Source organism: Phragmites australis, chromosome 14 (assembly GCF_958298935.1).
Source record: "Phragmites australis chromosome 14, lpPhrAust1.1, whole genome shotgun sequence".
NCBI lineage: Eukaryota > Viridiplantae > Streptophyta > Magnoliopsida > Poales > Poaceae > Phragmites > Phragmites australis.
Window position 1 is genome coordinate 14595322 of NC_084934.1, and position 27597 is coordinate 14622918.

Sequence of the window (27597 nt, forward strand, 5' to 3'; positions counted from 1 at the left end):
AACGCGCATCAAATGGTATCAGAGCCTTGATTTCCCATTAGGTTATCTCAGTTATCCCTTTTATTTCGTCGAGTTCCATTACCTAGAGTCCAGAAAATTGCCCCACAAAAAAAAAGATTTAGATATTAGTTATATGGTGTCCAAACCACTTTGCCCTTCGCAATTTTTTTTTTTAGTTTTTGCGTTGTTGAGTTTGAGTCCATTGCCAGTGTCTTTATTGCTGGTCGAGTCATTGTGTTCTAGTTTCTAGCATCGAGTCTTTGCTAATATAATCATCGAGTTACTCGGTTTGCCCTAGTCTGCTATAGCCGAGGCGTGTCCCTACTCGGGGTCCCAACTAGTCGGTCCAACCACCCACTCGGGATCCTGACTAGTCACTCGAACCACCCACTCGGGGTCCTGACTAGCCACTCCGATCACCCACTTGGGGTCCCAACAAGTCACTCTGACCACCCACATGGGGTCCCAACCAGTCACTTCGACCACCCACTCGGGGCCCGACCAGGTACTCCGACCACCCACTCGGATCCGACCATCTAGTCATTGTGACCACCTAGTCAGATTCGCCAACTTTCTCGGATCCGACTTCCTAGTCGATCACCCACCTTCTCGGATCCGACCACCATAGCCGAAACAGAGGTAGACAAAGTTCAGAGAGGGAGGGGGAGAGAGAGAAAGAGAGAGAGAGAGAGAGAGAGAGAGAGAGAGAGAGAGAGAGATAAGTTCTTGGATCTTTTTATTACCTTTATACCCCTGCTCTCCGGAAAAAGTTTGTGACTCACGTACCTCACTGGTGTTAGAAAAGGCATTAGAAGAGTTTTGAGTTTGTGTCACATTCGCAAAAAAAAAAAAGAAAAGCAATCAAGAAGCAAAGAGTGCAAAAAAAGAAGAAGCAAAGAATGCAAAAAATGAGAGAGAATTCAAAAAAAGAAAAGAGAATCAGTTTGCAGTGCGAATTTTGTTCCATTGTGCTTGTGTCTGCTATAGTTTTCGAATTGCTTGAGCTAGTTCTAGGAACATGTTCGGGCCAGCAACTGTGTCGAGTACTGTGGACTTTTATTTAGCTTTGCTAATCTGATTTTAATTATTGTTATTCCTTGCTACTAAATATTGCCTGTCCATGCTACACCTTCTCTCGATCAGAACGGTTTCTCCACTTGCAACTACCTCACTCGCACCCGATAAGGTATCACGAACCAGCCACCGGTTGTGCCAACTACGGTGATCGGTAAGAACATTTGCAAGAGCGTGGTAAGACGCTTGAGAGTGTGTGACTCCACCTCCACCACCTAGTAGTTGATAGGGATAATTTATCTTTCGTTATTTTCTATCTTCGACTAACCATAGTAGGAGAAGCATATGATGCACATGAGTGTGTTTTGAGGGAAGAACTCACAATGGTGTTAAATGATCATTGACAAGCTATTGCTGACGACAACAAAAAGAAGCTTGCAGAGACAAAAACTACATTGCAACAACTTAATGATAGTATTGCCATGCTCAATACATGCTTTGATCGAGTGGTTGATCATCCACCAAACGATAGGCATGTGGATCCTCACGGTGCAGACCATGAGCAAGAGGAGTCCGTCGCAAATGATGAAATTTTGAGGCAAGAACACGACACCTTTGATGCACGACGACAGGACCGATTAAACTTCAACCGTCAAGGTATGGGAGGTAATTATTTTCAGCAACATAACCTACGTGTTAACGATGATCCGTTTGCTACGGTTAAGTTTACCATACCATCTTTTGCTGGCGCTTATGATGCTGAAAAGTATTTAGACTGGGAGATGACGGTTGAACAGGAGTTCAATGCTCATTTAGTTCTTGAAGTGCATAGAGTTAGGCAAGCCACTAGTGAATTTAAAGAATTTGTAATTATCTTGTGGAATAGTATGCATCGATGGATTAGCGCCTACCACATGGAATGCTTTAAAGGTTGCTATGCGTAACAGATTTGTTCCACCCTCCTTTTAATGTGATTTCCATAAGAAATTGTAACACTTAAACCAAGGTGATAGATCCATAGAAGAATATTATTAAGAGCTACAAATTGCGTTGTGATATTATTGAGCATGAAGAGGCAGTAATGGCACACTTTTATGGAGGGTTAAAGTGTGAAATTCATGACATAGTTGCTTACAAAGAAGACAATAGTGTTCATAGATTGTTCCAATTTGCATGTCTGGCAAAAAAAAGAATTGCAGGGATGGCAATAGAGGCCAAGGAGCAATTTTGGAAACACGACCACATCAAAATCAACATCGGGACAAGTCAAAATAGCCCCACATCTTGCTACACGGTCCGCTGCCCCCTTCTCGAGTAGGGCGCGTTCAGTAGTACCTTCAACATCATCGCACACTCCCGAGGTAAGCAAATCCGTAAGTGTGCAGGGTCCAGCTAAAAACTCTTCTTCGGTTGCTTCTCTAGGTCGATCGACCGGGATTGTATGCCACCGATGCAAGGGAATTGGCCATGTCATGAAAGATTGCCCAAGTCAGCGAGCGTACAATGCAATCGAAGATGGTGGGTATGTAAGTGCTAGTGATGTTGAGAATGAATCTTAAAATCAACATGTAGCGGAAAAGGTTTTTCCACCCAAAAAGGAGAAAGCAACAACAACTTCTAAGTCCGATGGAATTATACTAAAAGGGTGTGTTATGCTTACTACTAAATCTGATCTTGCTAAAATTTGTGATAATGAGCTGCCATGCTATACTTTGATATGCAAAGATGCTTTAGTTTCACTTGAGGACATATCTAGCTCTTTATCTCCTGTTATTGCTAACCTTTTGTAGGAGTTTGTGGATGTATTTCCAGCTGAGGTACCCCGGGATTACCACCTATTTGAGGGATTGAACATCAAATTGATTTGATTCCGAGAGCAACTTTGCCAAAGCGTGCTGCATATAGGACCAATCTGGAAGAGACTAAGGAAATTCAGCGACAAGTCCAAGATAGTGGGTATGTACGAGAAAGTCTTAGCCCTTGTGATGTTGCCGTTCTTTTGGTTCCTAAGAAAGATAGTAGTTGGCGTGTGTGTTGATTGTAGAGCCATCAATAGTATTACTATAAGATATCCTCATCATATCCCTAGGTTAGATGATATGCTTGATAAGTTGAGTGGCTCTATAATTTTCACTAAAATTGACTTGTGATTTGGATACCACCAAATTAGGATGAAACTTGGGGATGAATGGAAAACTGCATTTAAAACTAATTTTAGTTTTTATGAGTGGTTAATAATGCCTTTTAGGTTAACTAATGCCCCAAGTACTTTTATACAATTGATGAACGAGGTTTTACGTGCCTTCAATGGAAGATTTGTGGTGGTTTATTTTGATGATATCTTGATTTACAGCAAGTCATATGAGCTACACTTTGATCATTTACGTGCTATTTTTAACGCTTTGAGAGATGCATATTTGTTTGGTAACCTCAAAAAGTGCACCTTTTACACGGATCGAGTATCTTTTCTTGGCTATATTATTACTCCACAGGGAATAAAGGTGGATGAAGAAAAACTCAAAGACATAAAGAGCTGGCCAACCCCTGAGACTGTTACACAAGTAAGAAGCTATTATGGTCTTGCGGGTTTCTATCGATGATTTGTGCAGGATTTCAGCACCATTGCTGCCCCATTAAATGAGTTGACAAACAAAGGAGTAATTTTCAAATAGAGACCTACACAAGAAAAAACATTCAAGTTGTTGAAAGAGAAGCTAACCCATGCTCCATTGCTCCAACTCCCTGACTTTGGTAAGACCTTTGAACTAGAATGTTGTGCTAGTGGGATTGGAATTGGAGGTGTGCTAATTCAAGAAGGAAAATATGTTGCTTATTTCAGCAAGAAATTAAGTGGGTCAAGTCTGAATTATTTCATCTATGATAAAGAATTATATGCTTTAGTTCGTGTGCTTGAAACCTGGCATCATTATCTATGGCCCAAAGAATTTGTTATACATTCTGATCATGAATCGATGAAACATATTCGAAGTCAAGCTAAACTGAATAAACGACATGCTAAATGGGTAGAATTTATTGAGTCTTTTCCATATATCATAAAACATATGAAGGAAAAGGACAATGTGATTGTTGATGCGCTTTCTAGGTGATATACCATGTTATCTCTCATAAGATTTTTGGTTTAGAGACCATTAAAGAATTATATGTTGCTGATTTGTATTTTAAAGAAGTGCTTGAACATTGTAAAGAAGGGAGAACATGGAATAAATAGGTGTTGAATAATGGTTTGCTCTATCGTGCTAACAAGCTATGCATTCTAACTAGCTTTGTTTGTCTTTTGTTACTGTAGGAGGCACATGGAGCAGGATTGATGGCACATTTTGGAGCAAAGAAGACTTAGATGTGTTGGCTGCTCATTTCTGTTGGCCAAAGATGAGACGTGACGTTGAGCGCTACGTGTCATGTTGCACTACTCCCAATAAAGCTAAGTCTCACTTAAATCCATATAGTCTTTATATGCCTCTTTCTGTTCCTAATGCACCTTAGGAGGATATTTTCATGAATTTATTTTAGGATTTCCTAGGACAAAGAGGGGGAGAGATAGAATATTTGTAATTGTGGATCATTTTTCTAAAATGACACATTTTATACCTTGTCACAAGAGCGATGATGCTACAAACATGGTTGATTTGTTTTTCAGGGAAATCGTTCGACTACATGGAGTGCCTAATACTATTGTCTCTATTTATGACACAAAGTTTTGGAATCACTTTGGAATAATTTGGGGACGAAGCTGTTGTTTTCTATTATGTGTCATCCCCAAACCGATAGTCAAACAGAGGTTGTCAATTGTACTTTATCGACAATGTTACAGCCAGTTCTAAAGCAGAATTTAAGGATGTGGGAAGAATGTTACCATATTTTGAATTTGCTTATAATAGGTCGGTACACTCTACCACCAAGGTAAGTCCGTTCCAGGTAGTGTATGGATTTAATCCCCATGCTCCTATTAATTTACTACCTTTGCCTACTTTTGGAAGACTTAATTTAGATGCTAAGAAAAACATGCTGAATTTATTATTAAGTTGCATGAAACCACTAAAACGAATATAGAGAGTATGATTGAAAAGTATAGGATTGCTGGAAGTAAAGGTAGGATAAAAATAAAATTTGAACCGGGTGATTTAGTTTGGTTGCATTTGAGGAAGGATAGACTTCTAGAACTAAGAAAATCAATTGATGTCTAGAGCTGATAGACCATTTAAGATAATTGAGAAAAATCAATGACAATGCATACAAATTGGACCTACCTGTAGATTTTGGGATTAGTCCCACATTTAACATTTCAAATTGGAAGCCCTACTTGGGAGAAGAAGAAGAGATTGAGTCGAGGACAACTCCAATTCCAGACGGGGAGGATGATGAGCCCATGGCTCCTTCGGATACGATCAATACCTCCAATAATCCTCAAATCATACAAGGTCTAATTACAAGAGCACGTGCACGACAATTAGACCACTAGGTGAACTCGTTTCTCACTATTCATGCTTCCGTAGATGGATTACTACTAAATTCTTGTGATGTTTTATTGCTTAGGAACATGGGGGAAGCGCCACAACCTTACTTGGTTGTCACCCTTCGAAGGTCAAGTCTACTCAGACTCAAGGCTGTGCTCTAGTTGTGGTCAAAGTCATGGTTGTGGTTGTGGTCATGATCAAGTCCCAGGACAACATGTCAATAAAACATGCATAACTCTTGCATGCTGAATCCAATTGAGGCGTTATTGGAGTCACTGGAAAGCTATTGATGAGACATTCTCAATGGATCTGGTATCACCCTTAGATTACTTAGAGATTAATCAAAGTCATTAAAATAAGGTGTTGCGTCACCATTATGGGCCTTGTTAGGTCTTGTAAGCGTGTTGGAGTCGGAGTCCAGGTTATGCACACCTCTTTCCACGGCTGCGTAACCCTAGGTTGACCTCCTCACATTCCCCCCTACATATACACAGTAGCCATTATAGTTTAGGCTCAGATTTTTCTTAGATTATTCTGTTTCATATAGTTTCGTCGCTTGTTCGGTTTGTGGAACCCCAACTTGAGTACTTCATTGGTAATTAGCAATATTTAGATTGCATCTACCTGTTCTTGCTTGTGTTCTCGATTCGCTTGCAGGAAAAGCCTTCTTGGCGAGGTCAACTATGTCTTGGCACAGTTGATAATCACGGAGTAGTGGTGTAGTGGTTGTGAGGGTTCTCGATACGTTCTGTTCGGAGCCTTTGAATCATCAATGTCGAAACTCCACCAATTGACTTATCATATTACCTTTGGAAGATTGGGCAAACGTGCATCAGGAAGTGTATTCGAGTGGTCAAGTGAATGTGGGTCAGCTTTCCAAACTTTAAAGAAACTTCACATGGCCGCTCCCATTCTTCCTCAACCAAAGTGGACAAGGGTTTTGACGTCTATTGTGACGCTTCCCGCATAGTCCTCGGATGTGTCCTTATGCAAGAAGGTCGGGTTGTTGCTTATGCCTCACACAATTGAAGCACCATGAGGAGAACTACATAACCCATGACTTAGAGCTTGTGGCAGTTGTGCACGCTTTGAAGATTTGGTGCCACTATCTGCTAGAAAATATGTGTTGTATCTATACAGACCACAAAAGTCTCAAATACATCTTCACTCAAGCTGATCTGAACATGAGACAGAGAAGATGACTCGAGTTAATTAAATACTATGAGCTAGATGTTCATTATCATCCTAGCAAGGTGAATGTGGTTGTCGATGCACTGAGTCAAAAGGCTCAATGCAATTCTTTTATGGTCAATCCCGGAAATGCCACACTTTGTGATGAATTCCAAAGGCTTGGACTCAAAATTGTCCCAGAGGGATTTCTTGCAAACTTGGAGATCAAATCCACCCAATTGTATGAGGTCAAGGAAGCTCAAAAGGATGAAAAGGGCCTGGCCGAATCTGAGAGAAAATGAAGGAAGGCAAGGACACATGTTTTTCTGAAGATGATCAGGGTGTCCTATGGTTTGAGAAGAGACTAGTTGTTTCGAAGGTTTAGGCATTGAGGAAGAAGATTCTGGATGAAGCTCATGATTCTTTGCTATCCATTCATCCGGGAAGTACCAAGATGTACCAAGGTCTCAAGCCAAGATTCTGGTGGACTCTCATGAAGTGAGAAATCACTCGATATGTTGCTGAGTGTGATGTCTGCCCCAAAGTAAAGGCTAAGCACCTCAAGCCAGTCGATACGCTCCAGTCTTTGCCTATTCCCTCCTGGAACTGGGAGGAGATTTGTATGGACTTCATTACTGATTTGTCAAAGTCTTCTCAAGGGTATGAATCGATTTGGGTCATCGTGGCCCAGCTCACAAAGTCAGCACATTTCTTCCCGGTGAAGACTCAATTTAGTGCTAAGGACTATGACGAGTTGTATCTCACTTGGATTTTTTGCCTTCATGGAGTTCTGAAGAAAATCATCTCTGATCGAGTCACTCAGTTCACTTATCATTTCTGGAGGAGCCTTCATGAAGCTATGGGAACCAAGCTTTTCCATAGCACTGCTTACAACCCTTAGACCGATGGTCAAACCGAGAGGTGAATCAGATTCTAGAAGATATGTTGCGGACTTGTGTTCTCACATATGAGAAGAAGTGAAAGATTTTCTTATCGTTTGTAGAGTTCTCCTACAACAATAGCTATGAGTCGAGTATTGAAATATCACCATTTGAGGCTCTCTATGGTCGAAGATGTCGAACGCTGTTGAATTGGTTTGAATCCGGCAAAATGGCTTTTGTAGGCCCGGATTTGGTCAAAGAGGCAGAAAAGCATGTTCTGGCTATTCACAAGTGTCTCCTAATGGCTTAGTCCTAAAAAAAGAGCTATGCGAACTGCCACCAACGAGAACTTGTGTTTCATATTAAGGACTTTGTATATCTCAAGGTATCACCTCTAAAGAGGATCAACGCTTTCAAGTCCGAGGGAAATTGGCGCCTCGTTATGTAGTGCCTTTCCAATTCATTGCTTGACGTGGAGAGGTCGCCTACCAATTGGACTTACCTACATTCCTCTCTGTCGTTCACAATGTGTTCCATGTCTTGCAATTAAAGAAATGCATTCGAGTTCCAACCGAAGTCATTGAAGTTGCAAATCAAGAATTGCAACTGTATCTCTCATATTACGAGTGACCAATTTGAATCTTGGATGAAATGGTATGCAAGACTCGACGACATTCCATTAAATTCATCAAGGTTCAATGGAGCAATTACGCCAAAGATGAAGTAACTTGGGAGCGTGAGGATAAAATCCGCTGTGCATATCCAAACCTTTTTGAGAACTTGTGCATATCGTTGTAATTTTGCATATTTTAGCATCTCAGATGTCTATATTCATCACCATAATGAATGGAAAGTTTGTTCTCAAATGATTGAACTTAGAAACTTTTCAAACTGGGAGAACATACTCCTAGCAGTCTAACCACTATTGGTCTACCAATCTGATCGCTACAGGCATTTACAACCCAAAAACTCTATATTCACGGGTGGTCTGACCACCCCAAGCTCACGATCTGACCATTGACCCATGGTCTGACCACCGACATAACGTCAGTTCGACTGCTAGAGCCCAAAACTCTATGTATAGATTTCGGTCTAACCAAGCAACGATTTGACCGAACCTAGCTGCGGTCTGACCACCAGCTCTTGTAAGGGCCCAATAGTTGTCTTTTCTATCCATTGACAAATTTTGATGAGGTTCGTTTCCATTTATGGAGAAGTCTTTCCCACTCCACTGTTGTCACCTTCTCCCTGTGTTTGCTGAATCTCAGCGAGATTCTTTTTTTGTCGCGGGGGGGGGGTGGATGGGGGGGGAAGGAGGTTTGCCACATCCCAAAATGCTAATTATGGGACTAAGCATGCATAATCATCATGATGGTATGTTTTATGCGATTAGTTATTATTTTGAATATTTTGAGAGCGAAAATGTTATTGTAAGAGATAAGAAGACCTTAAATATCTTGGAGAAAAGAAGAAAAGAAAGAAGAAAGAAAAGAGGGAGAAATTAGAACAAAATTTAGCAAAAACTATTCTTGTGGTCTCACCAGGCTCAACCGCGGTCTGACCGCTAGGTGAACAGCCATGTAGGCTTCCCTTAATCTGATCAACCCTTCTCGCGGTCTCACTGCCAGCGCATAGAGGCTCCATTAAGTGGTCGATTGCCTCTCTCACTCCTCTCTCTCATTTTGCCTCTCTCTCCCTCTCATTCACTCTCTCACTCCAATAAACCCTAGAGAGAGAGCTCCAAGTCGACATGTCGATGGCCGAAGATCGGAGGTGGGGACTCCCACGAGCTTCCCGGAGGACTTCCTGAGCTTCTATACCCTTTCCTCCCCACCGGAGGGGTTTCCTCACCATTTCTTCCTCTGCGAGTTCATTGACCCTCCGAGAGTCAAATCGGTGGATTGAAGCTTCCCTAGAGGATTCCAATCCAATACAAAATCTCTCTACGCCAAGGTAAACATCCCCTTGCCATTTTCCCATTGTTTCCTAGCCCTAGGCTATCGCCATTTTAATTTTGGCCACACTGCTCTTTGATGTTCTGCCGATCAAGAGGAGCTTTTGTTTGGCTAGTTCAAGCCCACCAATGTACATGGTAGGATTAGTAGTGAAAACTACTCGTGTGGCGTGCTTTTGGGTGGAGCCTAAGGGTATATGGCTTCACCTAGCTTTCAGTATTAATAGGTGTTATCATCCGCTGCGTAGTTTCTAGTTTTGGTTAGTAGGTGATCTGTTCTTTATCCTCTTATCTTCCTTTTGATATAGTAGGTGATCTGTTCTTTGTCCTCTTATCTTCCTTTTGATATAAATTGTGTAAATGGTTAAGTGCTTAAGAACTTGTAATATAATTAAATTACTTGCTCTTTCTTAAGCTTTGTTGTGATGCTATATGTTAGAAAGGCATGCATTCCGATGTTGAGCACAAAAACATGTGCCAGGACTACCAGAATTGGATTCTGGTTAATCGTTATGGATGTGATTATGTTATAGATCATTCCTGATGATTAATTAGAATACATTTTGGATGATTCCTCACAATTGGTGGAGGGTGTCGATTCTTTCAATGTTCTCTTGGGAGGTTGAGAACTACAACAATTTGAATGGCAATATCATATTTTTTGGACCAATGAAGATTGTGACCTCTACATATTTACAGGACACAGACAATGACCATGACAACCGTCAATACAGGAGATAGGTCAATCCTCCTGTTCTACAACATATCCAAGGTTGCATCCACCAACTCTGAGACCATATATTTGACTTGTAGTGTGAGGTTGATGTTATTCTGAGTCCTCGTGTTATACACCTCGAAGATCCTACTATATGTGTTGATCCATGGCGCCCTTGCTTGTGACACAAAAGAACTCATCCTCCTCCTCCGCTAGCACAATATGGTGGTGGCACATATTGGGATTCAAGATCAACCTCGTAGCTCACTCTAAGTCAATATGATTAGAACAACTGTTATGAGGGTGAGGAAATATCTTCGTTGCACTAAGTGTAGCCTACCTTCAATCTGTGGCAATTTACATCCCCTAAGGCATGTTAGTCAAAACTCTAGTACACCACTAGATGTATCATACATGCCAATGTAATTAGGCCGGGCATGTTTATTATGTTGCTTATGTAATGTTCATGCTAAGACTATATGGTCAGAATTGCAATACTAACAATAACACAGTAGGTTAAAGATAATACGACACTGATATCCTCCTCTTCTCAAGGGTCACAATAGTCAACCCACTTCCCCTTAAGGGCGTCCATTGTCATGAACAACCATCCTTCAAGCACATCACATCATACACCTTCTTACTGGAATTAACAACAACAAACTGCCTTCCAAGCGATGTCATCATTGAATCACAACATTCTTCACGGCCTGGCTGGTAGGGTACCTAGCCACCGGATCACCTCATTCTAAGTATACCCCCACGTCACCTGATTCTCTTCATTCACTACTAAATTGTTAATATTGCGATTGTTCCCGTCCTTAGAGACATGAGCATCGTCTACATCATCCCATATGTTATATTCACGAGCTTCCTTGCCCTCCTGATCATCCTGCTCTATCTGTTTAATTAAACCAGGGATGTGCTCTCCCTCGTCTGCCTCACCAATGGGTTCAATCGGAATGGCCGATGACCGCTTAACATCCGGTTCTCCAACTACCTTATCCACTACCTCATCACCACTTCCTCCTCCACATCCCTTCCAGAGCTGATGGAGCAAGGCCAGCACGTCACTGACGGGCAAGCTAACTCGTGGCCAAGAGCCGTGACGAAGCACGCTAGGATTTGATCTCGTTTCCATTTCAATAATTTTCTCACTAACCAAACAAAAGAATTAAATTGTAGTCTCATTTCTATTTTCATCTATATTTGAATTTGAGGCCCAATTCAATTCGTCCACAGCAATTGTAAATCCAAACGGAAACTTATAGAAATTATGTTAGTATGAAATCTTAACAATCCCATATGTGTTTTGAGAATTCAGTTGCAGTTTTTTAAACCATTGAGAATTTCTCTGCATCCTCTTTCACTATAATTTTGCGGTCCAAAGATTGAAAACAAATTGAAATGAAATATTGTACAGGTTTTCTTTAAGTAATTTTCGAAGTCAATATCACTAGCGAAAATACCTTAGAAACCTATTGTTCTTCTCTGTTTTTGAAGAGTACAGAAACATAGGTCCAAATAGAATAGAAAAACATAACTTTACTAGGAACTGTTAAGGTAAAGAAGATTAATGGAATAAGTCAAATTACTTCTCTCATGGTTAACTCCGTACATAAACATCTAGATAGTAGACATGAATGGCAACTCTAACACTCTACCAACCAATTGAAGTTACAAAGTTCACTACATAGCATTCTGTACATATATAAGGGCCCATGGGTACAGCAAAATTTGGGCTCTACATGAAGAAGTCATTTCTGGAATCTGGCCTCCACGCCAACGTCGAAGCATCTATGACACACTTCAATTTTGTGGCATCTCTGGATCTGCTGAATTCCGACTCTGTTTCTTTGGACCCAGGAACCTTCTCCTAGAATTTGGTGTTCATGATTTTCTCTTTTCTTTCATGAATCACTTTGGTCATGTCTCTCTTCTTGGTGATTGATTATTTCTTTGACCTCACCTGAGTGCTTGAACAATTCTTGATACAGACGTCGGCCAAATTGCGCGCGTCAAGGATTATTAGACATGCACCGATGCGATGACAGGATATATGAACTTAGACATGCACCGATCAGGGGTTAATTCCTCAGCAAATTAATTTTAGTTTGCTCGTGTTTGAATGCATCATCTTGTTGAGGTTTGCTGCTCCCATGCCATGGCGATGTCCTGTGCAACCTTGATAGCATCAGAGGAGACACCTGAGAGACCTCTCCTGGTGAAGCCAACAGAGTAGAGACCTGACTCCCCCTTCCAGCCATCTGGGAATGGCACCCTTGGGTACCCTTCCTGGGTGAAGAAGTCATTTCCCTGCAGAGCATCACAAGAAATTCGGACTCGATTAGATGACAAGCTTTCCATTACAATAATAAAAAAATATATGGAGGAATGGAGGATGACACTTTTAGTACTACCTAACAACTTTCGAACTGTCGAATTAACATGACAAAGCCCTACTTTGTTAGGCATCATTATCCAGCCTTTTCAGAGGCCTTTTTCGGTACAATATACCTTGCTTTGTCCTCTTATCAATTTATATAGAAAAGTTTAAAATTACTTAGCTAGAATATTTTCTTCTTTAGAATTTTCCTTTTTTAATTTTTGAGTTCTATTTTTATTATTTATTGTTGGGAAATAAAAAGTTATCCACTGTGGATGTAAGTGCAATAAATTTATTTAGCTGCATATCGTACCTTGAGCCACTGAGGGACGTTGCTGTGGTAGCCGGTGGCCAGGATCACCGCGTCGGCTGCGATATGGCGCCCGTCGACAAGTTCGGCGCCGCCACAGAATAACCTTTTGACTCCGGGCACGACCTCGATCTCGCCGGAGCGGATCCTGGCGAGCGCGCCGATGTCGAGCACTGGCGTCCTGCCCCTGGTGTTCTTGAGCTCCAGCGGGCCCCCGGATGGCCTCCTGATGCCGAGCTTCTCCAGGTCGCCGAGGAACAGCCGCGCGAGGAGGACGAGGATCCTGTCCACCAGCCACAGCGGCAGGAACCGGAGGAGGAAGAAGGCCACCGAGAACGTCGCGACGCCCAGCATCTCTCGCGGCAGGACGTGCACCTTGTCGAGAACGATTGAGTCAGCGAATCGAAACGCAGTTCATGGCGATAGATAATTCTCATGAGTGTATATTCATGGTGATGGAGTGCTCACCGAGTCCCTGATGACCATGGAGGGGAGGGCATTGTGGTCGCAGAGGTCGAGGCAGACTTCCATGCCGGAGTTGCCGCAGCCGACGACGAGCACGCGCTTTTCGCGGTACGCCTCGCCGGACTTGTACTCCGACACGTGCGACACTGGCCCGCCGAAGTCCTCCGAGCCCTCGAACTCTGGCACGATGCGCTCCGCGTTCTCGCCCGTGGCCACGACGAGCCACCGGCCGATGTACTCGGTGACCTCCCCCAATACGACGTCCTCGGCGCGCACCCGCCACAGGCCTGCCGCGGCGTCGTACCGCGCGGACGTGACGGCGTGGTTGAACCGGGGCTCGACCCCGGAGCGCGCCGCGTAGGCTTCGAGGTAGTCGACGAACTGACGCTTGGTGGGGTACAACGGGTAGTAGTTGGGGAACGGCATCCCCGGGAGCTCGCAGAAGTGACGTGGCAGGTGGAGGCAGAGGCGGTCGTAGGTGCGGTGCTGCCACAACGAGGCGACGCAGTCCGCGCGGTCGAGCACCACCGACGGCACGCCGCGCGCGCGCAGGCACGCCGCCACCGACAGCCCCGCCGGCCCGGCCCCCACCACGATCGGCCCGTTGACCCACACCACCCGGCTTGCCGCCATGGCCACTACTATAGCTTGTTGAACAGTCACTAAAGTTTTTCTCTCTCTCTATCTATATGTCTCTATGAGAGAGATGAGGGAGTAAGTGGGAGGGAAGGAAGGTGGTGTGTAGAAGTGGACGAGGAGGGGTTGCTCTTACGGGGTTTTAATAGGGAAGAGAGAAGCCGTTCGGAGGACGATTGGCATGCGCGCATGCCGTGTGTGTTGGGTCGGAATTAGTTATTTCCCGCCAAGGCAAAGGCGAATCTGGTTCTGCTCAAGCTAGCTTACTATACTTCGTGCTTTGCAGTGTATCATGCCAAACATGAACCTTGATAACGAGTACAACATGACCTAACAAGCTTATTACTAGTAGCTAGGGACATGCCAACCGGTGGTAGTCCAACTGGTATGACACACCTGTCTCTTCCGCGTAAATGTCACGGTTCGACATTAATCAATTTGTTTTTTTGCGAATAGGCCACAATTTTTTTTATCGAATTAACGATAGTAATTACAACTCTAGTTTTATAGAAAATATCCCGGAGCATAAGTAAATTACATGAACACATATACCAATTCTCAACTCTAAGTCTGATATAAATTCTGACCACCTCAGAATATCGCAACACAACCGTGAAAGCGTGTGGAGATGAGGAACACTGAAAACAAAGAGGCTCCAGACCATGTCACCACAAGAGAGATGCGTGCAAACGAGTATCGACAGCCATCTTCGTTTCCCGGGCAGATCAGCAAAGCCAGCTTTGATGGCTGTGATGACCAGTCACACCTTCCAACTAAGAAAAGATTTTGGTAACAATTGATATAGATTAGAGAGAAATTATCACACAAAAAATGCTACTTATGTGAGAAATCATGAAAATAAACATGTAGGTTCACTACAACAAATCTAACCTTTTATGACAAAGCATCACTTAGTAAGAAACCAATGAAAGTGACACATCAATATCCTATTAGTGATGGTCTTATAAAGACACGTCACTAATATGACCTCGGACCAAGATCTATCTCAGACCTGTCGCTATTAATAGCTCATTAGTGACGGGTGAGAAAATCACCCGTCACTAATGATAGTAGTGATGTGTCACTTCACAACATGTCACTAATGATATAGTAATTAGAGACAGGTTAAAGAGAAATCACTCATTAGTGACAGATGATAACAACATCTGACAGTAATGCCAAAATCATTAGTGACGGAGTTTAAAAACACTCGTCACTAATGTAAATAAATGACCTGAAATTTTCATTCACTCCACTTTTATCTCGGTCCCTCGCATCCGCTCACATCCCCACCCTAAAATATCTAAGTCCCGGACACCCGTTGCGCTCTCTCTCTCCCTTCTCTCTCGTTCTCCTCTTCCCTCCTCCCGCGAGCACCGGTGACATGGGACCATGACCAAATCCATGGCGGTGGCGGCCGGATCCATGGTAGGTGAGGGCGAATCCATGGTGGGGTGGCACGGTGACAGCGACCTCTCGGGGACGGTGACCACGACCTCGCGGTGGATCACCACGTCTTACTCCGCTTCTACAAGCGGTGGATGTGCGTGGTGCAGGTGATGAGCTTGAGCCGATGATGCCCTCGGCCATGGATCTACCGTCGAGCGATCTCGACACCGTGCTACTTGTGCAGTGGAGGCGGGCAGTAGCCGGGTGGGAGGGGCAAAAGGAGGCCGCCACCTCAGCAGAGGTAGGGGTGTAGGCCAAGGCGAGGGGCATTCAGGATGCTGACGAGGCGGCAGGCGACATTAGGAACATGGTCTTCTTCAACTATTCATCACTTACCAAAAGGATGTGAGTATTCTGTATTTCTGATAGTGCTTCAATGTTGCCTCTCACCATTGCTTCAAATGATTGTTGATTTATTTCCCTCGCAGAATGGATGCAAGATTTGGGTCCGGTAAGATTTTGTGATGAGGTACCTAGAGGAGATGGTTCAGTACTGCATCGAAACAGAAGCAAGTGCAGCGATTCAAGGTCTAGCTACGCTGAGAATGAGATTGACCAGTACAAGCTTTGGCTGGACAAGGCACAGGCAAGCTCGAGGAGGACAAAGGCAGCTTTGTGGTTCTAGGGTTTTAGTTTCTTTCCTTTTTTTCGCGTCTTTATCCAACAATTCAGGTTAGTGTGAGAACAAAGGCGCATGCACTTGAATGAGGTTGAATTATCTTTGCCTAATTTGTAACTCTATGTTGGCTCACAGAAGATTTTGTAATGGTTCTGTTAGCCGTATTTTAGTCAAAAACTACTTGTGGACTTAGATTAATTATTTGCTCTACTACATGCATGCTTGGTTCATTTTGATCTGGTGTATTCCAATTTTGAGAGGAAGTATGTCTGTATCATGCTTCATAGAGAAGAGGTCAGCAATCAGTTTCCTTGTTTTCATTTTTTAAACACCACATTAGCGACGGTTCTGGCACCAACTACATTAGTAACGCATATGGACCCAACCCGTCATTGATGACTGTACATCAGTGACGGTTTGAATCTAGAACTGTCACTGTTGTGTGTCATTAGTGACGGTTTGGATCTAGATCCGTCACTATTGTGTTTCATTAGTGACGGGTCCAGACCCGTCACTAATGAATCTACATTAGTTACGTGTTAGGAGTGACGGATGTGACACCAGTCACTAATGAGGGTTATAACCCGTCACTAATCTGGATTTCTGACATAGCGCATTTTGATAGAGAGCCAAAATGTGATGCATAGTTCATCATTTGTGACGTGTTCATAGATTTTGTCATAGATGGTCGGTAGGGCAAGTCAGGTAGTTACTTTGTGATGTTTTAGGAAATACCATCATAAAAAAATCATCACAAAATGGCAAACATATATGACGATTATTTGGCTAGTCATTAAAAGGTAAGACATTCTTGACTATTTCACATATTCCTCATTTATTGTTTAGCTATTTGTGACAGCAGCACTAAACTTCATCATAAAAACTTATCACTTGAGTAGGGAAGGGGCAAAATGCAAAATAGCATAATTTCAGGCACACTAAAAAACAACCGCATCTACTATCTCTCCCATCTTATCACATCCCATGTGTCTCCATCTTTCCCAAAATAAAAAATCCTCCATCACCAAATTAGAAATCCCCAATGTGCTTTCTCTCTCCTTCCCTCTCTCATGTGCTCCACCCAAGCCATTGTCGCTAGGCTCGCCTCATCCATCGGTCTCCACCATCGACGGCCACTGTCAATCACCTACAATGCTTCTCCCTCTACTCCTCTCTCTCTCTCTCTCTCACGCGCTCACAACACCACATCCTGTGTCGTCGACACCTCTCAGATACTCGAACCAGGAGGACACAACCAGATCTACTCCCTCCAGCGACATCCATCAATGCCGCCAACATCTCTAGGCTTCCTGGTTCATCTACTACCTCCGTTGGACATCCTCAAGGTCACTACATTCTACAGTGCTTGGGCCGTCAAACCCTAACCGGCGGGCTCTTCTTCTTCGAACATGACTACACTTGTGGATGACAGGTCAGATCTTCTCTTAGACTATACGTACACGTGTTTGCATTTGTGCAAATAGTATCTCCATATTATGAGTTTCCTCCAGTAGACTAGGAAGGAAAATATTTAGTAGGTGATTCTGCTATTGAGGCAATTAATATATAATTTTCCCTTTTTTCCTGCTTAAATATGAGAAACTAGGGAATCAGGCTACTATTTGATGGGATTTAGGATTGTTTTTAGTTGTATTGGTCTAGAATTACATCACTGCTGGAGCATCAAATATTCTTTATAGAAGTTAAGTGTCCAATAATTCCCTTGTCAGTTTACTTGGAGCAAAAATCAGAGACAATGTATGTTAGTAATCCACAATTTAATGAATGATAACACCTTATGAATTGAACTTAGCAGCAACTTGTAGATGCTAGAACAGTAGAGATTCCAAACTTCATCTAGTTCCAAAAATGAGAAATTCTCAACACAACAGGACATGCTTCTTCTCGTATAAATGCAAAGGCAAATCTGGACTGCATTTTTTCAGTTTAGCTGCATATATATTATACCGGTGCATGCTGGGTGTTTGATAATATCTTAAGAGAGATGTGCAATGCATGTGCTTAGGTGAAACAACTTTAGGATTACTAAAATTTATATTCTTTTGACTAGAGCTATTCCATGTGCTGCAAAAGGTTGCATAGAGGGTTGATGTACTAATGAGTGTCAAATTAGTTTTATGTTCCTTTTGTAATTTTGTTCAATATTCAGATTTGCTATATTAAGTTGTACTTATATGCCATGTGCAATTTGACAGGGGATGACGTGTCCTGTTATCTACGTTCTATGCCATTTAACTCCCATTTGGGCATATACAGATGTACCATGTTAGTTACATCTTGGCTCAAAATGAACTGTTCTACCACAATTTGAAGCGCCATGCCCCAACCATTGTGTAACCATGTGTTAGACATAACACTTTTTATGTGAGAAATTCTGTTTTCAGGAACTTTCTACCTCCCTTTGTTAGATCACATTTTTTTCTTCCAAATTAAGCAGTCCTTGAATTGATTAATGCTAGGAGTGAAACATTATGCTACCTTGGTTTATTATGATATGTATGCAATTGATTATCTTATGGATTTCTGTGCTATTATGACCTTATGGATTTTTGTGCACATTGCAATGTTTTCAATGTTGTCTTATTGAAATTTCATTCTCCAAATTCTATACAGTTTCATTTTCATTTTTAGGATCTTGTAAAGTTTTTTCATATATATGTAGTATATGCAGTTGCTAATATCTTCACAAACTTATACAGACAAAATTTTTCCCTTGCTCTTTTCAGGATTTGTGGACTATTAATCTAAATGCAGACTAGATAACTATTTAGGCATTTGGCTTCTATGTTGACATTCATTATAAGCCATTTTATAGGTGTAGGACATTTGACTTATGGATTGTATGTAAATTAACATATGTATGAAATGCTTATGTAAGTATAATTGGGAATTGTTCAATTATAAATGCATTGATATATTGGGCTATCTTCTGTGACAACTGATCTATATATTATAATATGTTTCATCATAAATTTCATTTCATAAAGTATGTATAATGATCAACCATGGCAGAAAATTGAAGACTGCATGACCAACTTTTTTTTTTGTCATAAAATGGTTTTATGTATGACGATTTCATTTGGTCATAGAATATGAGCAGCCTGGCCGGGCAGCCCTTGCCAACCTTATGATGACATGCGACAAAATTTTCGTCACAAAATACATTTTATGATGCAACTTGTATGGCAATGTGCGTGACGATGATTTTTCATCAAAAAAATCGTTTATGACAAAAAATGACCATTTTGTGATGATAATGGTTTATCATATAATGTCACACCATTTTAAGAAAATGCACAAACCATAAGTAGCTACGGCATAAAAGACCACGTTTTCTTATATATATTCATCTCTCATGTCATTTTTTGTTTGCTTATGTACGTATATGTTTGTATCCATTGGACTTGCTCCGAGATCCTTACATTTTTTTGTCCTGTAGGGTCACAAATCACAAAAACATGAGACGACGGTACAAAATTTTTTAATACATTTTAAAGGTCCGTGTGAAAGATGTATATATAGATAGTCCATTTTAATTATCTCAAAACATAATTAGTTCGACTCTTTCTCGAGGTCGATGCATTGAGTTTGATCTTGAAAATTTGCAAAAGCTTAGAACACAACCTTCCTAGCATGGAGCGTGTGTAGGCAATAAAGCGGTTGCAAGGGCACTGGGCAAGCTATGCATGGCTGTATAGTATTCTTGACTAGCCGCGCGCGGCGTCGTAGCGGAAATTGAGAGGAAAGCCACCTCCTAACTTGTTAATTCATATCCCTCGTCTTTTGGATAGCACGCGGTAGCACCTCTAGAGTAGCACGCATGCACATTTTTTTGATCAAGAAGCTATTAGCATCTCTAGCTCTGATCTCTCTGCATTGGCGGTGTTACAACTTTAGTGTCCAATCATAATAGTCTGCAAACGGTGATCAATCGTGCGTGATCAACGGTTGCATGCTATATAAGCTTGTGTCGGTGATGTCTTAGTGGGTCCCGGCCGGCCTGTTTGCATGGAATTATTTACCTCTGACACACACACACAGACATACGCGTACTGATCGATCAGGGAATACATGTATCACTTTCTTCTTATGAGTTACACCGGTACGAACTTTACAAGGAAGTTTCCAAAGGTTCTAAAATATTGCAAACGGATCGATGCTCTCAAGCTAAAACGCATTCGAGCCAGCTCCAACACTCGATTTTATGCCTCTCTGATCTGCGTCCTGATTTGTGCGCGGGGCTTCTTCTTCGATCCTGGCGATCTTTTTGGCGAGGTTATGGTTTTAGGGTTGACGGTTAGGGTTCAAAGTTTAGGGTTTTCATGCCACGGGAGTTGCGGATTACCGGCCAATTAGTTTAATCAATAGTTTTTCTAAGATCCTAACCAAACTTCTGGCCAACCGATTGGCACCAAGACTCAATGACATTATCTCTCGCAGCCAGAGTGCTTTTATCAAAAAAGCAGTGCATCCATGACAACTTTCTATATACCCAAAACGTAATCAAAGAGTTGCATAAGAGAAAACAGCCTTCCTTATTCATAAAACTAGATATATCGAAAGCTTTCGATTCTATAAACTGGGCATATCTTCTAGAAGTCATGAAGACACTTGGTTTTGAACAGCGATGGAGGAACTGGATATCCTCTCTCCTTGCAACTTCCTCCTCTCGGGTGTTACTGAATGGAATCCCGGGCAAAGACATTCGGCATGCTAGAGGTTTGCGACAAGGAGACCCCCTCTCGCCGATGCTTTTCATCTTAGCTATCGATCCATTACAACGAATCATCGCCCTCGCAGCGCAAAAGTCAAATCATCAAGCCGATTCTTCCAAGATAAGCTATGATACGATGCTCTCTCTATGCGGATGATGCAGCCATTTTTGCAAACCCGGACCAGGATGAGCTCACAGCCTTCAATGACTCTCTCAAGACCTTTGCAAAATGTTCAGGCCTTGAAACAAACCTCAACAAAACGGAGATATACCCGATCAGATGCTCCGAGCTACCTATGGACCAAATTCTGCAGGGCTTCCCAGGTAAAATAGGTCAATTCCCGTGCAATTATTTGGGGCTCCCATTGCATACAAGGAAAATATGCAGAATTGATGTCCAACTGCTCATCGATAAGATGGGAGCTAAACTGCCGGGATGGAAAGGAAAAATGTTGACACCTTCATGTAGGGAAACTCTGGTAAAAACAGTTCTATCGGCACAACCGACTTGTCACCTCACTGTTTTCCCTCTTCAAAAGTGTCTAGCAAAGAAAGTTGACCGCATTCGCAGGAGCTTCCTATAGAAAGGAGAGGAGCCTGAGAAGGTCAGCGGAGGACATTGTTTGGTTAACTGGGACTCAGTTTGCAAACCAAGGCAGCTGGGTGGTCATGGAATCTCTGACCTCCAAAGATTTGCACGGGCTCTCCGTCTAAGGTGGCTGTGGTACAAATGGAAGGATGATGCAAGGCCATGGGCTGGCATGCAGGTTCCTTGCAATCTGGCAGATCATGACCTTTTTAATGCCTCAACTATTGTTTCGCTGGGGGATGGAAAGAAGGCCTTATTTTGGCTGTCCAGCTGGGTGCATGGTCAAGCCCCAAAAAATATAGCCTCCCTGCTCTTTGCAAAAACCAAGAGAAAATGGAAACCTATTTGCAAAGCACTGCCGGACCATATTTGGATAAGAGATCTTCGTTGCATTCAGACACACGAGGAATTGGAACAGCTAGTGCTGTTGTGGGAGGCGCTTCAGCACTTAATAATTGATGAGTATGTGCTAGACACCATCACTTGGCGATGGACAAAGGATGGTGAATACATGGCGAGAAGTGCATATAACATCCAATTCAATGGAATGACAAAAATATACAACATGACAAATGTCTGGCAAGCAAAGACTGAACCGAAGTGCAAATTCTTCACTTGGGTTCTCCTACAAAACAAAATCCTAACGGCGGACAATCTAGCTAGAAGATGATGGCCGCCTGACCAATTATGTAAACTATGTAATCAAGCGGACGAGAACCTTGTGCACCTATGCAAAGACTGCCCATTCTCTGCGGCAGTGTGGTTTGGCATTGCAAATTGGAGGGGTCTTCAAGAACTACCTGCTCTTAGCAAACATCCATCGCTAAGAAAATGGTGGCATGAAGCAAAAAGGAAGTTGGATAAGGTTCAGAGAAGAGAATGAAGTGGACTTATCATTTATCTTTGGTGGAACATTTGGAAAGTACGCAATAGAAGAATTTTTCAAAACTAGGCGAAGACGGTAGAGGAGGTGGCCTTCTTGATCTAGGAGGATTATGAGCTAAGGTGTAGAGCCCTTGCTTTCAGAGAGGGACCAGGCGGCAGCCAAGCTGAAACCTGAAATTTCTGGTTTGGGGCTGTTCTTTGTTGGTCCTTTTGTTGTGCTTTGTGTAGTTACAGTTTTAGTCGCTCTTTGTGGGCAGCGCTGCGTGCTCACCTTTTTTTTCCCTTCCCCTTTACTTTTTCCTCCTCTCTTCCTGTAAATATTTGCTGAACTTCTATCTATGAGAAAATCAGCAAGGCTCTTGCTATCTTTTCGAAAAAAAATGCTCTGGTGAGGCTCCCTCATCCCAAGCTTAGAGGGAAGGCTCAAGAGGAAGGCCGATCTTACTATGTAAAAGATAGACAAAGAAGGTATAAAATTAGTCATAGATCATAATATGATCCGTCACTTATATTAAAAGTGACATGTCGTAGTTGTGATCTTTCACTGATAACTAACTTTTTAGTGATAGGTCATTTTAAAGAGTTATTAGTGACAGGTCAAGTATTAACCTGTGAATATTGATTAGTTTGATAAAATCGAACAAACGAAGGAATCTTAATTAGTCAATCAGTTTGAAGAAATATTAGAGTCCATTAACTCTTCAATTTTTTACGTAGATATGACATATCTAATATATGGTCCTTCATAATGTACCAATTATAAATCTAGCTACTATATTAATTAAAAATAATAAATATATAATAGTTGTCGAACAATATATATTTTCTGTATCCAATAGCAAACTTTGTATTTATTTGTGAACCATAAAATATGTAGTAAAATAGTAAAAGAAAATATCATTTCTAAAGCAATTTGATTTATAGTAGTGTATTCACAAATATTTTAATTTTAATTTTATTTTTCTCTTATTTTTTTCACCATAGGAACACTAGAATAGGAACTATTGTATATTTCCGAAAATGGTGAAGAGACTTCGAGAGGTGAGAACTCAATCTTCTAAGCCGCTTTTGGCCTCAAAAAATTTGCCGAACCTGACAAGTTCGGGGAGAAACGGATGTAACATTTTCTGTAGATGTCCGTAGAGTCAAAATAATGTCAAAATTGTAGTTTGTATGCAAAAGTTATGTCCGTTTAATCGAATGCACTTTGAGTCAACTGCTTTGTGTGTCTATTTTACAATGAATGTGACAGGTCATCAATATGATCTGTCTCTTATTACAAGTCATAAGTGAGGGTAAGGTGGTCACGCTACTATGCGTGAGAGGGTATGTCGCGAGTTCGAGTCTCATGGAACGCACACAATGAAAACAGCTCAAAAAATAGAAAAAGACATGTGGCGAGTGGTGATAGTTCTGAATTGGATTGGCTCGAATGAAAAAATATTTTTTTTTGACTTTTTTCGTGTCAAAAGTGTGAAACCTTTAATCAGTCATAAGTAATGGGTCATAGTTATGACCTGTCACTTATAATTTATAATAAGTGATGACTTACAATTATAACCTATCACTTATTAAATTTATTAGTGATGAGCTAAGTTTTGACGCATCACCAATAATCTTATTGGTAATGGGTACTTACTCGTCACTTCTGACTGGTCATTAGTGACGCGTTATGGGTGATGGGTGTAGGACCCATCACTCGTGCTGATTATTACCTGTCACTTTTGAGCTTTTTTCATGTAGTGTCTGGAGGTGGTTGTGGTTGGTGGATGGGACAACCAGGCAATGACGACTAGAGTGGCTGGAGACAGTGGATGGACAAGGGTGGGGCTGACCATGATAATGCCAGTGGGGGGAGGAGGCGATCGGAAATGGCGGTGAGGAGTCCATCATGAACAAGATAGGGTCTTACCAGTGTGGAGCTCTAGCAAAACCCTACCTCACTGTTGTTGGGTGGCGGCATGGAGGGGCGGAGATAGGGGACGGTCAGGAGACGACTTAATGATATCTAGCAAAATAAGAGAGCAAGTATCATTAAGTCGTCTCTTGAGCTATATATCTCTTAGCTAAAAGAGACAATCTACATTATATCACCTTAATCATCTCTTAGCTGATGTGGCAGTAAAGTTAAGAAACAGCTAAAGGGGCACCACCGTACACGCCCTTAAGTCTGATGACCGAATTTTGTTATGATGTTCTGCAGGGGTGGAAGAAATTCTCCAGTTTTTAGGTTTTGTGCAAACTAAGCATTCTTGCATCAAAACAAATTAGGTAGGTATCTTAGCAACACAGATCAGGAACCACTGCTACAGAACTAGTCATAACTTCCATCTCATCTGTGCCGGTTCAGAAAAACCGGTACTGATGCGATTATCAGTGCTAGTTCATAAGGAAAGCAGTATCAGTTCCGGTTTTAAAAACAACCGCACAGATAAGTTATTATCTGTGCCAGTTCATAATAAAAATCGACACTGATACTATCAGTGAACCGACACTGATGTGTGAAGTGGACCCAAAATTTTTACCGCTCACGTCCGCTCATGCTTATCTCTTCCCCTCACGGCACACACCGTGTTCGATCCCCTGCATCTCTCTCTCACCTCCTATCTCTCTCTCTCTCTCCAGCTTATCTGTTTCCCCGTCGCCATCCTCCACCTCCTCCCCCACTAGCCTCCTCCTCCTCCCCCACCAGCCTCCCTATCCCTCATCCCCTCACCGGCCTCTTCCTCCCAGCCTCCCCCACCAGCACAACTCCAACCCTTGCGAGATCCATGGCAGGATCCGACGGATCCGGCCATGGATCTCGCTAGGGTCGGAGATCCACACACCAATAGTGGTGGGGAGTAAGAGGCTAGTCCGAAGTTGACGAGGTTGGCACCTGAGCCAGGTCGTCGACCGTGCTGGCGTTGGATAGCATGATGGAGCGGAGCTGGCGGAGCATGGTGACGCTGGTATCGATGTGTGTGGCCAGCACAATTGGCTTTTGCTACACTTGCTCTGGGCATTCGATTGGCTTGGTTTTGTTTTGATTTTTGGAATGCAATGTTTATGTGGAGCTCGGTGTATGTGGTGGGTTTGAGCTCGGTATATGCGATGGCGGCAGTGACGGCGGGGGAGCGGCGGGTTGAGCGGCAGCAGTGGCTGCGGGGAAGCGGTGGGCTTGGTGTATGAGGTGGCAGCAGGGGAGCAGCGGTGGTAGCAGTGGCTGCTCGGATGCCGCTCCTACCACCGCCAATTCTTTTTCTTTAATTCCTTGAAAATAGCAATAGTGCCGGGTGAACAACCGGCACTAATAGTCGACTATCAGTGCCGAGTAAAAAGTGCTGGTTGAAAAATCGACACTGAAATCATATTTCAACCAATACTAATATGCCTTTTCCTAGTAGTGAACATTAATGCTTAAACTGAGAGAACATGAGCTTTCGTCTGAACCACTTGATCCGGAAAGCTAATGCTGCATGCGTCATGCATGCCATCCTTCTAGGGTATTGATTCGAAGAATTGCGGCTGGTTCTCTCTCCAGTTGAACAGTTTAGATAGTACGTTAATCTGCAATATTAGTGTCAAGTTTATTCGAACGATTACTTCCAAGTAATTAACACTTTACGTGTTAAAAAACACTTTTTGTGTCATTGAATTGGTTAAACACGCCATACACAGGTGAGGCCCAATACTGAGTTGAAGGTTTGCAGTTTAGCATCTCTAGTTATGGGATTCTTGCCGGTTGGTAGGGTTTGAACTTAATCTCCAATTTTCATATTGTGTCTCCTCAATTTGGTCAGGTTTGAAAGCTAGTTGGCAAAAGCAGTACTACAACCCGTACTAATAATTTAAATTTCGACAAACTTTTATAATTTTCCTAAGGAAGTACAACGACCATACATATGATGCTTCTAGAAGCCAAATAGTTCTTAGTGCTTCAACTAATTTGCAATTGCCTAGTTTTGTCGAGCTACTATATAATTTTTAACAGTAACCGCGTAAGTGAAAGACAAGCTTTACTGAAGCATGTGCAGAATCCGATAATTACTGGCAGCACGGGCATTTGGCTGGTTTTACCCTAGCTAGTAAAAAAACAAAAAAAGAATGTGAAAGAAGAAGCTAAGTGTACTGGTAATAGTGTACTTACTAGTTTTATGGGTGAGTGAGAGTTGAGCACCAACCTTTCGGAAAGGAAACAGCACTAGCCATAGATTATGATTTACTTCGGCCGGCGCCGCCGCGTTTTCTTTCGTGTTAGGAGATGGGATCAGTTAGCCTAATTGAAAAGGGTTGCCTATCAGCATTGCAAAAATGAGGATGCCATAGAAAATTCGGGTACGCTTTCTGGTAATCGATCAGCTAGCCCAAAGTACATCGAAACATGGAAATCCCACTTTTCAGGGTTGTTTTGAAATAATGTAGTGGAGAAAAGGTAAAATTTCGAAATGTACTTGCTTTTTCAGTTGCAAAAAATTTCATTGCCACCGTACAATCTTATATTGTCAGAATACGCAACAATCTAGCCTAGCTCGTTATATCAACAAGCCAGTGCCTCCTGTCTATGTCTCAATGTGTCTGCTAAATGCATAAGCGCAACCGGAGCCATGACCAAGATCCTAAGCTAACTCAACCCAAAAAACTAGCCTGTTATGTGAGTGAACCTCCACATTTTAAGTTACGCTCCGCTATCTTCGATTTTTGATGTGATACTAAATCCAACAATCTCCCTCGTCATACATCGGATCCCAACAATCTCCCCCATCACACATAGCCCTTTGACCCTGGAGGGGTTTTGGTCTCACTCGTAACCGTGCAACCCTAGGGATGTTCTAGATTTGCCAATCTTCGGCTCTGATACCACTTGTTAGTGTATGCGGAAGCATCACCAAGATCGCAAAAACCAAATACAAGATCATAGATTCCAAAACATGATATTTTTTAACAAGGTTCGGTCATCCACCAACATTTGGTGCATGAGTGCAAGATTGGTTTAGGCAATCGATGGATGGTGTTTACGGCCTGGCACGTGGAGTGGCCGTCGGCTCATGTGGCCATATAGGCTAGCTAGTGGACCAAAGCTTCTTGGCTAGTGCGGGGCGCCAAGGTCAAGTAGCATGTGAGCGGTATGATTTAACAGTGAGCAGTGCGGGGTGCCAAGGTCCAGTAGCATGCGAGTGGTATGATTTAGCAGTGAACACAGCCAGCTAGAGGGCGTTGGCCCATATGCACCAACAGCTAGGTTCTTGTCAACGTGGAACACATAGGCAGGCAAGTGGAGGTGCTACAGTGTTACAAGCCCAAGGAGGAGCAGCCGAGGCCAAGTCGAGTAGAT

General features: G+C 42.5%; 1 protein-coding gene across 1 annotated transcript; it reads right to left on the bottom strand.

Moving 5' to 3' along the window:
* Nucleotides 1-11786: 11786 nt before the first annotated feature.
* On the bottom strand, nucleotides 11787-14104 carry LOC133890958 (probable indole-3-pyruvate monooxygenase YUCCA9). Its single transcript, XM_062331622.1, has 3 exons — nucleotides 13374-14104; nucleotides 12909-13280; nucleotides 11787-12525 (listed from the first exon to the last, which is right to left on the bottom strand). Exons 1-3 carry the CDS (start codon nucleotides 14001-14003, stop codon nucleotides 12343-12345), a joined length of 1185 nt encoding a protein of 394 aa, XP_062187606.1. The 5' UTR covers nucleotides 14004-14104; the 3' UTR covers nucleotides 11787-12342.
* Nucleotides 14105-27597: the final 13493 nt, after the last annotated feature.

Excerpts from the sequence above, each read along its gene's own strand:
- LOC133890958 (XM_062331622.1), bottom strand. The coding sequence starts at position 14,003 with ATGGCGGCAAGCCGGGTGGTGTGGGTCAACGGGCCGATCGTGGTGGGG. Across the intron at positions 13,281-13,373 it reads CCATGGTCATCAGGGACTCG|GTGCACGTCCTGCCGCGAGA; the intron begins GTGAGCACTCCA and ends GTTCTCGACAAG. Across the intron at positions 12,526-12,908 it reads ACGTCCCTCAGTGGCTCAAG|GGAAATGACTTCTTCACCCA; the intron begins GTACGATATGCA and ends GATGCTCTGCAG.